Genomic DNA, 15235 nt, shown 5'->3' on the forward strand with positions numbered 1-15235 from the left:
CCAGGACCGAACAGATTTTTCACTTTCTGTAATAGGAAATTGGGCTGCAAAAATGAGTTACTGTTTTACTACAGATATAATTTCAAACAGTTTTAGAAACTTGAGTGGCTTTCGTATGCCAATGTAATAATTAATATGCATATTGTATGATCTAGGAAAGTAGAGTCTACGGGCAGTTTAATTTGGCACGATTTTTTCCAAGTTGAAAAGCCACGCCCCCCTATTGACAAGAAGTTGTAAAACGCCATTTACAATGAAGATCTGCGAATGTGTATTCTGGATTATTGTACAAATTATCTTCTATGAAGACAGGGGTCCTGAAAAAGGGTCTGTTTCTTTTTTTGCTTGGGATTTGGTGTGTGATGTGTGAGCTCTGTGACGACATAGACTGTGAGTAATCACACACCTGACTATCAATTAACTGATGGCAATGCCAGAATACACATTCTGAAACCAATACAGAACACCCTCAACGCATTCAGAGACGATCAGTTTGGTTGTTTCAAAAGCCAGTTTTATGGGTGTTAATGTAAAATCTAAATGTTTGTATCATAGACGGCGTTTCTGTTTTAGCTTCAACTCTCAGATGTCTCGTGAGGACATGCCTCCACATTAAGACCTTGTTCTCTCTGCTTCCCCTGTCTTTCTCCTCCCTCTCTCTTTTTCGCAGTGGATGTACGAGACAGGTCGCTGCGCAGCGTAGAGAGAAGTCTCCTGCAAGAAGGAGACGTGTGGAACACAAGAAGGCCAAAGAGAGAGTGAGGGACAGTACGTCTATGTCCAATAATAATCTACAATTACTACATGAAGATACTTAATCCTCAAATTATACACTTTTCTTTACAACCAGGGTGATTCCTTACATTGTCTTCCCTTGTTGGTCTCCAACAGATGTATCATGGTGTATTAAACTTTGAAGCCCCAACAGTCACTGAACAATGGAGGAAGGTTAGGCCTTAGATCCCACTTCTAGTGATCTCGTGATAGGAAGTGAATTGTGCAGTTAAATCTCAGCATTAATGTGCCCATCTCTTTAGTGGGACTGTTAAAATATTCTGTCTGACTTGCCGAACCATCTTCTCCAGACTGAGGAGACAGTTGTGTTTTAATGGTTATTAGTCAGCGGCACTTGATGTCACTTCCTGCTGTGGCTGAAATGCAAACTCTGTACTGTTGGTTTGGTTTGTGATTGTAACATTGTTGTGATATAATAGTAGGAGTGAGGACTGGGAGTTGTAATGTTTGTCGTTTGGTTAAACAAGCAGGGACGTCCAGAGACAGGCTTTAGGCAAGTTCAGTGAACTCTACGATGGGCGCAGCCCAGATGCTGAAGGTCATAGGAACACACAACACACACACACACACACAGCACACACACACACACCACACACACACACACACACAGCACACAGCACACAACACACACACACACACCACACAAACTGACCCACCCTCTGTCCTTAGTTGGTTTTTAGAAATTCAGCTATGTACGGAGCCTGAAGGAATGCAGCACTATGACCATGCAGCGGAGCAGCATCAAGATTCAGGGAGGAGGACCACGGCCAAACGGCCTTGTGACGACACAAGCGACCGCTTTGCGACAAACTTACAGACAGACCAAAGAGATGGAAGCCGCAAACTTCAGAAGGGTGCACACAACCACAACACACACGAGGACTCAGAGTAAATACTAGCAATGCCTTTGTCTCCCTCTCCTGACTTGAGCGGTGTATGCAGTTTGGAGAGTTTGATGAGCGATACAATGGCATAATAACATTGTAATACATATGGACGATGGTCGGTTTGTATGTAATTACACTTGTAGAGAAATGCGTGAGTATATCTGCTGAAGGAGAATAGCAGCTGAGGAAAGCCTCACGGACGTATCCTGGTCCAGCTGCAGGATGCACGGCAAGGACAGACTGGGAATTATGTGTCTGATGGCGAGGTACCCACAGTGTCATTTCTGGGTGGGGTTTGACCGACATCGGGTTTTCAGATATACTTAATTACAATTTGTATCTTTTACTGTTTTTTGTGACCAAATGTGCCGTTCTCTAGAGAAAAATCCAAATCATTCACGTAGATAATTCAACTTGAATAAACATTGACATTGCTGGGCTGAAGGGAGTTGAGGTTTCAATTAAACAAACAATAATAACAAACAACAAACCTTAGTCGATAGCGCCCCATTTTTTCCTGCTCGCGACCACGTCGGAGTCGAGAAGAGTGAGAAGAGGCGAAAGCGAGAGTTTCACTCTCTACAGTTTGTCCAAAATAATCCCAATACGTTTCTTATTTGCACTACAAACTGTCCTGCCTTTCCAACTTTGGGACAAACGATCTGGCATTGTTAAGGTGGAGAGACATGAGCATTTACATTTTTTTAAATTTTATTTTAAAAAACATTACTAACACTGCCCTCTTGTTTGCTCCCCGAATTTCTTGGTATCCAATGTAGTAATTACTAATCTTTCTCATCCTACAACTCCCGGTACGGGCTCGGGTAGAGACGAAGTGCGTTATCTATTTTGATACAACTAGTCAAAACGTTTTGCTAGACAGCTTCTGCAGCATGGCTTAGGCAGGCTAGCTAAATAGGATGAACCTATAAAAGTATGGCGACTAGATGGCTGCTTGCTACTGCCTGAGATGAAAAATAATTAGTCATCAAAATAAAATTAAGAACCAGAATAGTAAATACAAACACAACTGCACACAAAGCTATTGATGTTGTCGTGACTTGACGATTATAATCTGAAAGACAGTTTTTTATCTAATTACCTAAATATGTTTATTTGTTACCCCTAGATTCCAATGAAAATCTGTATTGTAATCAACCAATCTAGAGCGTTTCTTTTAAAAGAGTTACCATCTCCCAAATATAAACACATTAAAGGATCGTCCTATCACATCTAATACCAGTACTTATAATAATTATTACCTCATATCATCATTCTGAACACGTAGTTCTTTGGTGTAACCTCTTGGAAGTCCATGCAAAACCTGAGCCTTATGACTCTCGGTTAGTACTACACAATATCGTCGTGTTAATTATTTTAGTTTACAGCTAAACTAAATCGGTAACACAGGATAAACACACACACTTAATCACATTATAAACAGATCCCGTTAGGTCTGTGTGACAGCTGGATACACGATGACAAGATGTATGACAGAGAGAGCGAGAGGAGCAGAGACATCTTACGCGTATTGTACATCGTTGAAAGTACTCCTCGATCGTATATATACATCATTATACTTATCACACGAACCGCCTCCTTCTATTCAGTAAAAGAAATCACAAACTGTTATTTACGTGTGAAATGAATTGGTTTTCTCTTCGGTGGACAGGGCCGCCTTGAAAGGGTTCATGGGCCTTTTCGCAGCAAGCTTTGTAAAGGCTCTGATCTCCAGGAAATGGCTGCTACAACAAGGTCTTCTATTGTCTTGTCTTCTTTGTAGATTGTCCGGTATCCGTGACTTGTGTTGGTAAATCCTATTTCTGAACATAAAATCGGTGCCAGGGTTGATTTGCGGCTGTCCATTTCGCCTCCTGCCAAAGATGCTGCTTTTTTGAAGAGTAGACTAGCCAGCGCGGTTAGTTGTGTGTCCGATGTCTCTCAGTGTTTATGTGTTTAGAGAGGTGGGTCTTGGGTTGTGTGTGTGTGTGGTGTGTGGTGTGTGTGTGTGTGTGTGTGTGTGTGTGTGTGTGTGTTGTGTGTGGTGTGTGGTATGAGTGTGTGTAGGTGTGTGTAGTGTGTCCGATTAATGACCGGACTGTGTTGTTGTTGAGGCAGTTCATTGTGGAGTTGTGGTTAGTAGAGTCGAGGTACCATCTTTTAGAGTCTTGTCTTTACTTCTCTATTTTGATACATTTACTTTTAGGCCTCTAATCAACCGTAACCAGCTGAATTGTACCGCGAGGTGGTTTATCGTCTCTACCCGTGTTGAGATATCACAGTTTCAAACCAACCTCTTTAACGGGGTAGCTGCCCAGCTTTACGTCTCTTCTGCGTATCTGATATGTTAATGCTTAAACGCATCATTTCATACAGGTTTTGTTCGAAAGGGCGTTCCGTCAGCGACACGCTCTCTGACCTCACTCACGGGGCAGTGACTTGTCACTGTCAAAGGTTATATGTTAAAAAACAATTCTCTTCTTATTGGACATCCTAAAATCAACATCTCCTCTTAACAAAAAAACACTTTCATTAATGTTTCAGTATTATTATGCACTATCGCCATAGGTGGATCATGTGCATACATTAGTGTGGGAGAATTTCTATACTTTCAAGTTTAGAGTATTTCCGTGGTATATCAGAACATTGTTGTGATTATATGACATTCACCAAAATGACGTGTTCTATAGATTGGCTCTGACCATTGCCCCAACGTTCGTATGTTACAAATATTGTTTCTAGATTGTGTAAGGTTCGTTGATAGATACGGGTGTTGAGGAGTTGTCAGTGCGTGAAAACTAATAACATTCCATCTGCTTGGGGTGAAACACTGGAGAAGGGGGAGCTGAGGATGTTCTGTCAGTGAATTTACAACAGGCCGTTGAGTTTGTTAACCCCCCTCCCGCCCCCGGTAGTCTGGGGTCTGGCGTTGAAGTTGATTAATTATTTACAACAGCCGTGAGTTGTGAATACCCCTCCCATAGTTCTGAGGGTCTGGTTGATATTGCTTATTGTCATTTGCAAACTTGATTCTGGGATCCAATTTGTATCCTCACGAGGACAGTCAGACAATGTTAAATCCAAGATGGTTGGACTTCTGGACAGAGACAATGGAATATTTAAATGTTTTGGTAATGAATGTTCACTATTTTTGGCTTTGGAATTTCTGTTAAAAATCTAAAATTATTGTTATTTCATTTATTTAATATGATTTAATGTTTAAAAAATAATCAAAAAACGCCGGATATTATTTTATCGATACCTAAACCAAAACCGACACTCAAAAAGAACTTGTCATTCAGCCCTACTGAAATGAGTAGAGCTATGGTCAACCTCGAATTTATGTTAAGAAAACATAGAATATAAAAATATGCCCGAAGAAGCTCTCTTAACCATTGGATAGCTAGGAAGGATGCGGTTATCCCATGTTATTTTTTTATCTTAACATATTATTACTGTGTTAACAGATAGTACAATGAAGGACTTTGGAGGACTGCGCCTGGGATGATCAACTTGCACATGACGCTAAGGACCACAAGAGTGCTGTGGCTCTGCCAGCTCATGTTTGGGAGCACACTGTACTGTGCGGGAGGATGATACTTGACTGACGTCTAGGCAACATCGCTGCCGCAGCTCGGTAGGGAGACTGTATCGTCACATAGTTTTCTTTGTTCTAACTCGTAGAGCCCGGATGCTACAATCTAGATGAGGATGCCTGGTTTGTAACCATCGATGAGACTATCCTGGTATGGTAACACATCTTTAGGGGAGACGGTCCTGGTTTCTAACATCTAGAGACGGTCGGTTTCTAAATCATTAGAGACTGTCCTGGTTTCTAACATCTAAGACGTGTCGGCTGGACTTTCTAAGCATATCTAGAGAGGATCCTGTTTCTAACATATCTATTGAGAGCTATCCGGTGGTTTCTAAACATATGCTATCTGAGTATCTGTGGTCCTGGTTGCTAACAAAATATCGCTTATATGAGAGGATCCTGGTTTCTACATATCTAGAGAGGATCCTGGTTTCTAACATATAGAGAGGATCCTGATGGTAGAGGAGGATCCTGGTTGGTTTCTAACATATCTAGAGAGATCCTGGTTGGTTTCTAACATATCTAGAGAGGATCCTGGTTGGGTTTCTAACATATGATTTTTCGTAGAGATTATCCTGGTTGGTTTCTAACATATCTAGAGAGGATCCTGGTTGGTTTCTAACATATCTAGAAGGATCCTGGTTGGTTTCTAACATATCTAGAGAGGATCCTGGTTGGTTTCTACAATATCTAGAGAGGATCACTGGATTGGTTTCTAAACATATCTAGAGAGAGGATCCTGGTTGGTTCTAACATATCTAGAGAGGATCCGGTGGTTTTAACATATCTACGAGAGGTCCTGGTGTTTCTAACAATATCTTAGAGAGAGGATCTCCTGGTTGGTTTCTAACATATCTAGAGATTGGGATTCCTTGGTTCGTGCTATACATATCTAGAGAGGATCCTGGTTGGTTTCTAACATATCTAGAGAGGATCTCTGGTTGGGTTCTAAATTCTATCTAGAATCCGCGATTGGTTCTATACATATCGTAGAGAGAGATGCCTGGGTTTGGTTTCTAATATATCTATGGTTATACTAGAGAGGATCCGGTTGGTTTCTAACATATCTAAGAGGATCCTGGTGGGGTTTCTAACATATCTAGAGAGGATCCTGGTTGGGTTCTAACATATCTAGAGGAGGATCCTGGTTTTCTAACATATCTTAGAGAGGATCCTGGTGGTTTCAAGCAATATCTAGAGAGGTATCCCTGGTGTTCTAACATATCTAGAGAGGATCCCTGGTTGTTATTCTAACTGATATCTAAGAGGATCCTGGGTTTCTAACATATTCTAGAGAGGATGCCGGTTGGTGTTCTAATAGTGTCATAAGAGAGGTATCCTTGGTTGGTGTGGTCTAACATAGTCATAAAATGAGAGAGATCGTTGTTTGAGTTTTCTATATCATTATTTCCTAGATTGAGTGGATCCTGGTGGTGAGAGGTTCTAACATATCTAGAGGATCCTTTGTTTTTTATCTAACATAGTCTATGAGAAATGGATCCTGGTAGTGCTAACATATCTATTAGAGAGGTATGTCCCTGGTTTGACTGCTTATAATTCTATATTCTAGAGAGGATCCTGGATTGTAAGTACCAGGAATGTGCATGAGCTCTCATACTTGGCCTGTAGTCGTCTGTCCGTGTGTTGATGTTTCTTTTGGGCAAGAGACTTGAATATGATTGAGAACTGGGTTCTTGAACGCATGCCGGCTGTAGTTAGAGTCTGGAAGCTTGGTTCACTAAGGGGGTGTCTGAGCTTGAGGACATCAAAGCATGGCTTAAGCTGAATTTCAGACTTTGGTGGAGAGAATATAATGGGTATTTGGAAGCCGAGAGAGAGAGGGAAAAATTTGGAAAGGAATTAAGTAATTGCTACAGCTATTGTCTGTCAGAAAGCGAAGTTTAATAAATGGGTTATTATAGTGTGCCATTCCATTGCTGGACTAAGGGTGGAGAATATAGGAGGAGCATGGTACTCATTTTAATCTGGAGAGGTGCGTGGGAGGAGGTTGGGGGTGATGTGGGCCTGGCTAATGGTCCTTCACTCAGATGTCTTGCCATCTGTAGGTGGGCTGTCCCTCTGCATGTCTGCTGCCTGTCCCCCTTGCAAGAGGACCTCTCATTTCTTACCTCTGACCCCTGATATTCTGGCTTCCTTGATGCTGTCTTCCTGGTTCTGAGGAGGCTGCCTCCTAATGCTCTTCTAACCTTCAGCTAACCTTTGCTCATGCAAGTGCCCTTCAATAAATCTGACTTAATGTTGTTTGCGTGTCCTGACCTCACTGTTTCCTTATGGTTATTTAATAGTTGACTGAAGGTTGTCTGATGGTCTCTCCTCAGGTCCAGGTAGATGAGTTTAAGCATCTCAAAGAGACCCTGATCAGAATGCCCAACCCCGCCCACCAACAGGCCCAGCCTGCTGCTCTATTGGCCAAGGCCCATGAACAGGGCCCACCCCTACCACAGCCAGCTGCCTTATTGGCTGAGCCCCACATAGAAGCACACACCCACGAGGAAGACCATGGGGACACACAGTCTAGGGTAGAGGAGGCTGCTCTTTTTTGGCACATCCTTGAATCTGTCATGTTATTTTGTGACCCACACCACACACTCTCTCACACACACACACACACACACACACACACACACACACACACACACACACTCATCCTCTCTAACCCATTCTGTTATTTTACTGACTAGTTGCATCTACAGGAGGAGGTGGTGGGCAAGCCAAAGTTCCAGTCTCAGCCTGCCGGGTCCCACCATGCAGAGAAGGAGAAAGAGGGATATGGAGAGACAGAGGGGGAGGCAGAGAGGAGTAGAGAGCTGGCGGAGGGGGAGGCAGAGAGGAGGAGAGAGCTGGCGGAAGAAGAGATGGAGCAGGCGGGGCAGCCTCAGAAGCTGGAGGAGGAATCTGAACAACCACAGGAGGACGAGGGGTTGGAGGCGGAACACGACCAGCCAGACAACAACGCTCTGAACCGTCAGAGACGCCAACCACAACAGGTAAGAACTAGTTAGAGACACTTAGAACTGGAAAAGGTACCCACTTGTCATACTTGAGTAAAAATAAAGATACCTTAATAGACAATGACTCAAGTGAAAGACACCCAGTAAAATACTACTTGAGTAAAAGTATTTGGTTTTAAATATACTTAAGTATCAAAAGTAAATGTAATTARGGAAATGTACTTAAGTATCAAAAATAAAAAGTAAAAGTATGAATCATTTCTAATTACTTATATTAAGCAGACTTTTTTTTATTTTTTTTATGTACGAATAGCTAGGGGCACACTCCAACACTCAGACATCATTTACAGATAGCGTAGGGTCACAGTCCAACACTCAGACATCATTTACAGATAGCTAGGGGCACACTCCAACACTCAGACATCATTTACAGATAGCTAGGGGCACACTCCGACACTCAGACATCATTTACAGATAGCTAGGGGCACACTCCAACACTCAGGCATCATTTACAGATGCAGGGGCACACTCAACACTCAGGCATCATTTACAGATAGCTAGGGGCACACTCCAATACTCAGACATCATTTACAGATAGCCAGGGGCACACTCCAACACTCAGGCATCATTTACAGATAGCCAGGGGCACACTCCAACACTCAGGCATCATTTACAGATAGCTAGGGGCACACTCAATACTCAGACATCATTTACAGATAGTCAGGGTCACACTCCAACACTCAGACATCATTTACAGATAGCCAGGGGCACACTCCAACACTCAGGCATCATTTACAGATAGCTAGGGGCACACTCCAAACACTCAGGCATCATTTACAGATAGCTAGGGGCACACTCCAATACTCAGACATCATTTACAGATAGCCAGGGGCACACTCCAACACTCAGCCATCATTTACAGATAGCCAGGGGCACACTCCAACACTCAGGCATCATTTACAGATAGCCAGGGGCACACTCCAACACTCAGGCATCATTTACAGATAGTAGGGGCACACTCCAATACTCAGACATCATTTACAGATAGCCAGGGGCACACTCCAACACTCAGAACATCATTTACAGATAGCTAGGGGCACACTCCGACACTCAGACATCATTTACAGATAGCCAGGGGCCACACATCCCAACACTCAGAAATCATTTAAAAATGAAGTATTTGTGTTTAGTGAGTCCACCAGATCCTAGGCAGTAGAGATGACCAGGGATGTTCTCTTGATAAGTGTGTGAATTGGACCATGTTCTGTCCTGCTAAGCATTCAAAATGTAATGAGTACTTTTGGGTGTCAGGGAAAATGTATGGAGTAAAAAGTGCATCATTTTCTTTAGGAATGTAGTGAAGTAAAAGATGTCAAAAATATTAATAGTAAAGTACAGACACCCCAAAAAACGACTTAAGTTGTACTTTAAAGTAMTTTTACTTAAGTACTTTACACCAATGGTACTCCTTAATACAATATCTTTAGAACAGCATGTTGTCTGTCTGGTTTCCCCAGGATCCAGAAAGTGACATCCACCTCGTCCCCGAGACCCACCTCCAGCAGGAGGCCCACGTGGCCCAGGCCCAGGTGGAGCGTGTGAAGTCTGCCTATGAGCAGCAGCAGGTGCAGCAGCGACTGGAGGCTGAGCAGGCCCAGAGGACGAGGGAGCTCCAGCTGCGCCAGGAGGCCCTGCAGGCCCAGAGAACGAGGGAGCTCCAGCTGCGCCAGGAGGCCCTGCAGGTCCAGAGGACGCGGCAGCTCCAGCTGCGCCAGGAGGCCCTGCAGGACCAGAGAATGACCGTGCAGAGGGAGAGAGAGCTGCGTCTGCGAGCTCAGCACGAGAGGGAGGCACAGCAGCATCGAGAGGAGGACCGTCGGGAACAGCTACTGAAGGAGGAGCAACTCAGGTCAGAGGGCAAGGGGCAGGGGTCACAGGTTATCTAGAGGTCATGAAGAGGTCTTTAGTTAAATTCAATACAATTAATCAATGACTTATTGAAAAGAATTTGACCCCATTTGGATTGGTGTTACAATATGTTCTGATGTTCAGGAAGAAGAGGGACTATGAGAACACGAACAATGACATCGTCCAGGGTGATGAAGAACCTCATATTGATGATGACGAAGGTGAGATAATCAAGTCACAAAATGTTCTGTCTGGATTCTGGAACCATTTTTAAAGAGGGAGKCTGATACTGACATTTAGACAACATTCGTTTTTTTTCTCTGCATTTTTGACTGAATAAGACATGTGATTGTATAGACATACTTACCTGGCTGTTATCGGACTCACTGTTGGTTTACTGTGTYTACAGAGAGGGACACCCACTTGGAGGAGGAGGAGAAGCAAGAGGAAGAGGACCACCGAGTACCACAGCTACAGGTCAGACAGATATTTAACTGTACCAGTCTCTATCAACCACTGATTTCAATGACTGTCACATGGTCTGAGGTGAATCTGACCTCCGTTTGAACTGTAGTTTTCACTCTGTTATTTATTATTTTACATGTTTTTATTATATTTATGAATCATATTCAAACTTGATATTATCATGTTCAGAAATGTTCTACGCCTTTTAAAGTTAATGTCAAATGATTGAATTGACATTAGTTGACTCTGACTCGGTACATGTCTTTCTAAGAAGTCCTAAAGCCGTAGTTAGTGATGTAYTGAATTATGGAGGATCTGTTGGCACTGGAGGGCTCTCTCTCCCTGCCTGACACAACCATCAGCCTCAACCGCTACTCTCTCTCTCTCCCTGCCTGACACAACCATCAGCCTCAACCAAACATTACATAGAGGAATTTGCCCTGTAATTAAGAATTCTGTAAATTGAGAGAAAATTGCCTATAAACAGTAAAATACAAACTTTGATGAAAAACAAAAAATGGAAAGCCAGACACTCAAATAGACAAAACCTCAATCTCTTCTGGGCACAAACAAATAAGCATTACAGTAGCATACTTCTCATGCTCTGTCTGAGGTCACTGGATGGACAGACAATCTATAGATATGATCCCAGTTCCAGTACAATAATTATGTTTCAAGAATTCATCAGTTCCAGTTCCCACCAGAAGGGAATGCCAAAGTGGTGACTTTTTTACTCCTTGAGAGACAAGAGGAATCAATAGAGAGATTCGTATTGGCTCCCAGTGTGGGGAAGGCACTCTCATTGGTAACAATGTCTCTGTTCATCTCAACATCTCCCTTCGATTGGCCCTTTCTGTCCCAACCCCCACTCTTCTCCTCTTCTTCGTAGTTCTCTTCCTCAGTTGAGCTCTCCTTCCTTTCTGTGTTCTCCCTCTTTTCCTGCTGGACTCCTGGTCTTTCACTATTCTCCTGCAGCAGAACAACACATTCACCAGGTGGTAGACGCATAGACAGAGCTTGTTATGGAGGAAATGTCTTAGGACTAGAGCAGCCCAATCTAACCGTATCAACTCTAGGAACTGCCACCGACCAACCAGTCTCACCACAAATGAGAACCAAGAAATTACAGGCGATCATTCTAGAACATCGAGCCTTGTGGGATCATAAAACGGTACAGCTACATGTTGGCGTTTTCCAGACATTCACTAGTGAGAATGAAAGTACAGCACACCAGAGTCCTGAAAGGTGTTTTGGTGGTTTTGTTTCTGAACTGGTCCCTGCTTCTGGCCATCCTGAGTCCGGAAAGTTGGTTTATACTGTCCTGTTCTGGCTATGGAGGAGTCATTTGTATACTGGTCCCTGTTCTGGTGTCTATGCTAAGAGTCTATAGTAGTGTTTATACTGGGCGTGCCTCTCGTGTGTTGCTATGCCGAGAGTCTGAACAAGGTTACTTCCTGTTCTGGGTCGTATTGCTGAGAGTCTGAAGTGTGATATACTGGCCCGCGATCGTGTGTCTATGCTGAGAAGTGCTGAAGTGGATACTGTCCCTGCTCTGGCGTCCTTATGGCTGAGAGCTGAATTTGTTAGTGAGACTGTTGTCCCTTGCTCTGAGGTCTGATTATGAATGGCGTTAAGGGTGTTGTGATACGTGCGCCTCGTGCGTGCCTATGCTGAGATCGTGAATTGTTTACTGCTCGCGTCTGGCTATTCGAGGAGTCTGAGTGTTATACTGGTCCCGTTCTGTGGTCTAGGCTGAGACGAAGGGTTATACTTGGTCCCTGCTCTGGGTCTATGCTGAGAGTCTGAAAAAGTGTGTTATACTGGTCCCTGCTCTGGTCATGCTGAGAGTCTGAGGTGTTTATAAACTGGTCCCGGCTCTGGGTCTATGCTATGAGAGTCTGAAAGGTGTTTATACTGGCCTCGTCATATTGCTAAGAGTCTTGAAGTGTTTATACTGTCCCTGCTCTGGTCTATGCTGAGAGCTCGAAGGTGTTATACTGGTCCCTGTTTCTGGTCTATGCTTGAGAGTCTGAAGGTGTTTTATACTGGGTCCCTGTTCTGGGTCCATGCTGAGAGTCTGAAGGTATTTATACTGTCCTGCTCTGGGTCTATGCTGAGAGAGTCTGAAGGTGTTTATACAAATGTCCCTGTTCGGGTCTATGCTGAGAATCTTGGAAGGTGTTTATACTGTTCCCTGTTCTGGGTCAACGATGCTGAGAAGTCTGAAGTGTTTATACTGGTCGCCTGCTCTGGGGCATGCTGTGAGAGTCCCCTGAAGGTATGTTTATACTGGTCCCCTGCTCTGTGTCTATGCTGAGAGTCTGGAAGTTTGTAGTAACTGGTCCCTGCTCTGGGTCTATGCTGAGAGTCTGAAGGGTTTATACTGGTCCCTTCTGGTCTATTGCTGAAGAGTCTGAAGTGTTTTATACTGCCCTGTTCTGGTCTATGCGGAGAGTCTTGGAATGTGTATACTGGTCCCTTTCTGCGGTCTATGCTGAGAGTCTGAAGGTGTTTATACATGTCCCTGCTCTGGGTCTATGCTGGGAGAGTCTGAAGGTGTTAATCTGTCCCTGCTTCTGAGGTCTATGCCTTAGAGTCTGAACCCGGTGTTTATACTGGTCCTTCTGGCTATTTTCGAGGTTCTGAAGTGTTTATACTGTCCCTGCTCAGGTCATATGCTGGAGAGTCTGAGATGTTTATACTGGTCCCTGTTCTGGGTCTATCTGAGAGTCTGAAGGTGTTAATACTTGGATCCCTGTGCTGGGTCTATACTGAGAGTCTGAAGGTGTTGTTATACTCGTCCCCTTTCTGGTCTATGCTGAATTGAAGTGTTATACTTGGTCGCCTGTTCTGGTCTATGCTGAGATTAATTTATGTTCTATCAACTAGGTCTCTCTGGGTCTATGCTTAAGTCTGAACCTGTTATCACTGGTCCCCTGGTTCTATGCTAGCGTCTGATTGTTAACTCGTCCCTGCTCTGTCTTGCTGAAACGTTGAAGTTTTATACTCGTCCTCTGTGGTCTATGCGAGAGTCGAAAGGTGATTTATACTTCCTGTCTGTCTATGCGAGACTGAAGTGTATACTGTCCCTGTTCTGGTCTATGCTGAAGAGTTGAAGTGTTTATACTGGGTCCTGCTCTGGTCTAGGCTGAGATCTGACGGTGTTTATACTGTCCCTCCTCTGTCTATGCTGAAGAGTCTGAAAGTAATTTATACTGTCCCTGCTCGGGTTCTATGCTGAGAGTTCTGAAAGGTTTATTAACAGTCCCTGCTCTGGGTCATGCTGAGAGTCTGAAGTTATACTGCCCTTTCTGTCATCTGAGAGTCTGAAAAGTATACTGTCCTCTCTGGTCTTGCTGAGATTGCTTTTATACTGTCCCTGCGCGCGCGAGATGAGGACTGGGTCCCTGCGGGTCTAATTGCTGAGAGTCTGAATAATTGAGAGGCCCGCCTGGCCTGCGAGTAACGTCCCCGCGGGCGCCGCGGTCAGCAGCGAAGGTACGGCCCGGCCGCGACGGTGAGGAGAGCCCCGCGCAAGGGGCCCTGGGCGGCTTAATGCAGAAGCGACATAACTCCGCCCCGGCCGCGACCAGCCCACTCGCCAGCCGCCCCCCCCGCCCCCACGCGGCCCCCCCGCACCCGCCCCCCTCCCCACACGCCCACCCCCTCCGGCCCACCCGCACCCGCAACCGCCCAACCCCACCCCGGCCCCCCCCCCCCCCCCGCCCCCCCTCCAACCCCCCCACGCGCCCGCCACCCCACCACCCGCCCCCCCCCCCCCCGCCCCACAGCCGCGCAGAGCAGCCCCCTCCAATTCTGCCGCCGCACCCAGACACTCGAAACAGAGGAAAAAAACCGAGAGACGAGCGAAAACGCAGGAAGCCGCATGAAAGCAACTGCAGAAGAAAAAACCACAAAGAGACCGCAGACAACAGACGAACGGGAGGGAAAAGTAGGGTGGCTGATGTTATTGTTCAGGCAGGGAGAGAGAGAGAGTAGGGCTTGAGGCCTGATGTTTGTTGTCAGGCAGGAGGAGAGATGACGATAGTAGCCGTTGAGGCTGATGGTTGTGTCAGGACAGGGAGGCAGGGGAAAGAAGAGCGACGAAGTAGGGTTGAGGCTGAATGGTTGTGTTCAAGGCAGGGAAAGACGACGCAGTAGGGGAGGTTTGAGGCTAGCATGTTGTTGCTCCAGGCCAGGAGAGAGAGAGTAGGCGGTGAGGCTGATGTTTTGTGTCAAAGGAAGAGAAAGAAGAGTGGAATGAGCCGAGAAAAAGAATGGCGGAGCGGAATAAGCAGCGGGCTTGTGCTCAGCAGGGAAAGAGAGAGTAGGGTTAAGCTGTATGGTTGTGTCAGGCAGGAAGAGAGAGAGTAGCGGGTTGAGGCTAATGGTTGTCAGCAGGGAAGAGAGAAGTAGCCGATTCGAGGCTGATGTTTGTGTCAGCAGGAAAGAGACGAGAGTACGGTTGATGAGGCTGTTTGTGTCAGGCAGGGAGAGAGAGAGCCGAGTAAGGGTGAGGCCTGCATGGTTGCCCTGTCAGCAGGGACAAAGGAGAGAGAGTTCGGGGTTGAGGCCCTGATGTGTGCAGGCAGGGACGAGAGAAGAGTTGGGAC

At 45.1% G+C, this 15235-nt stretch overlaps 1 protein-coding gene across 5 annotated transcripts in view; it reads left to right on the forward strand.

The window, feature by feature from the left end:
• Nucleotides 1-15235, forward strand: part of LOC111982637 (Golgi integral membrane protein 4) — a 49987-nt gene that overhangs the window by 29146 nt on the left and 5606 nt on the right. For 2 of the 5 annotated variants that reach the window (XM_024014232.2, XM_024014234.2), the window contains exons 8-12: nucleotides 7617-7817; nucleotides 7980-8285; nucleotides 9767-10158; nucleotides 10302-10378; nucleotides 10567-10634. In XM_024014232.2, coding sequence (XP_023870000.1) covers nucleotides 7617-7817; nucleotides 7980-8285; nucleotides 9767-10158; nucleotides 10302-10378; nucleotides 10567-10634 — 1044 coding nt within the window. The remainder of the gene's footprint in view (nucleotides 1-7616; nucleotides 7818-7979; nucleotides 8286-9766; nucleotides 10159-10301; nucleotides 10379-10566; nucleotides 10635-15235) is intronic. The other 3 variants (XM_024014233.2, XM_024014235.2, XM_070434243.1) reach the window with 3 other exon arrangements.

This window comes from Salvelinus sp. IW2-2015, linkage group LG22 (genome assembly GCF_002910315.2).
Source record: "Salvelinus sp. IW2-2015 linkage group LG22, ASM291031v2, whole genome shotgun sequence".
Taxonomy (NCBI): Eukaryota; Metazoa; Chordata; class Actinopteri; order Salmoniformes; family Salmonidae; genus Salvelinus; species Salvelinus sp. IW2-2015.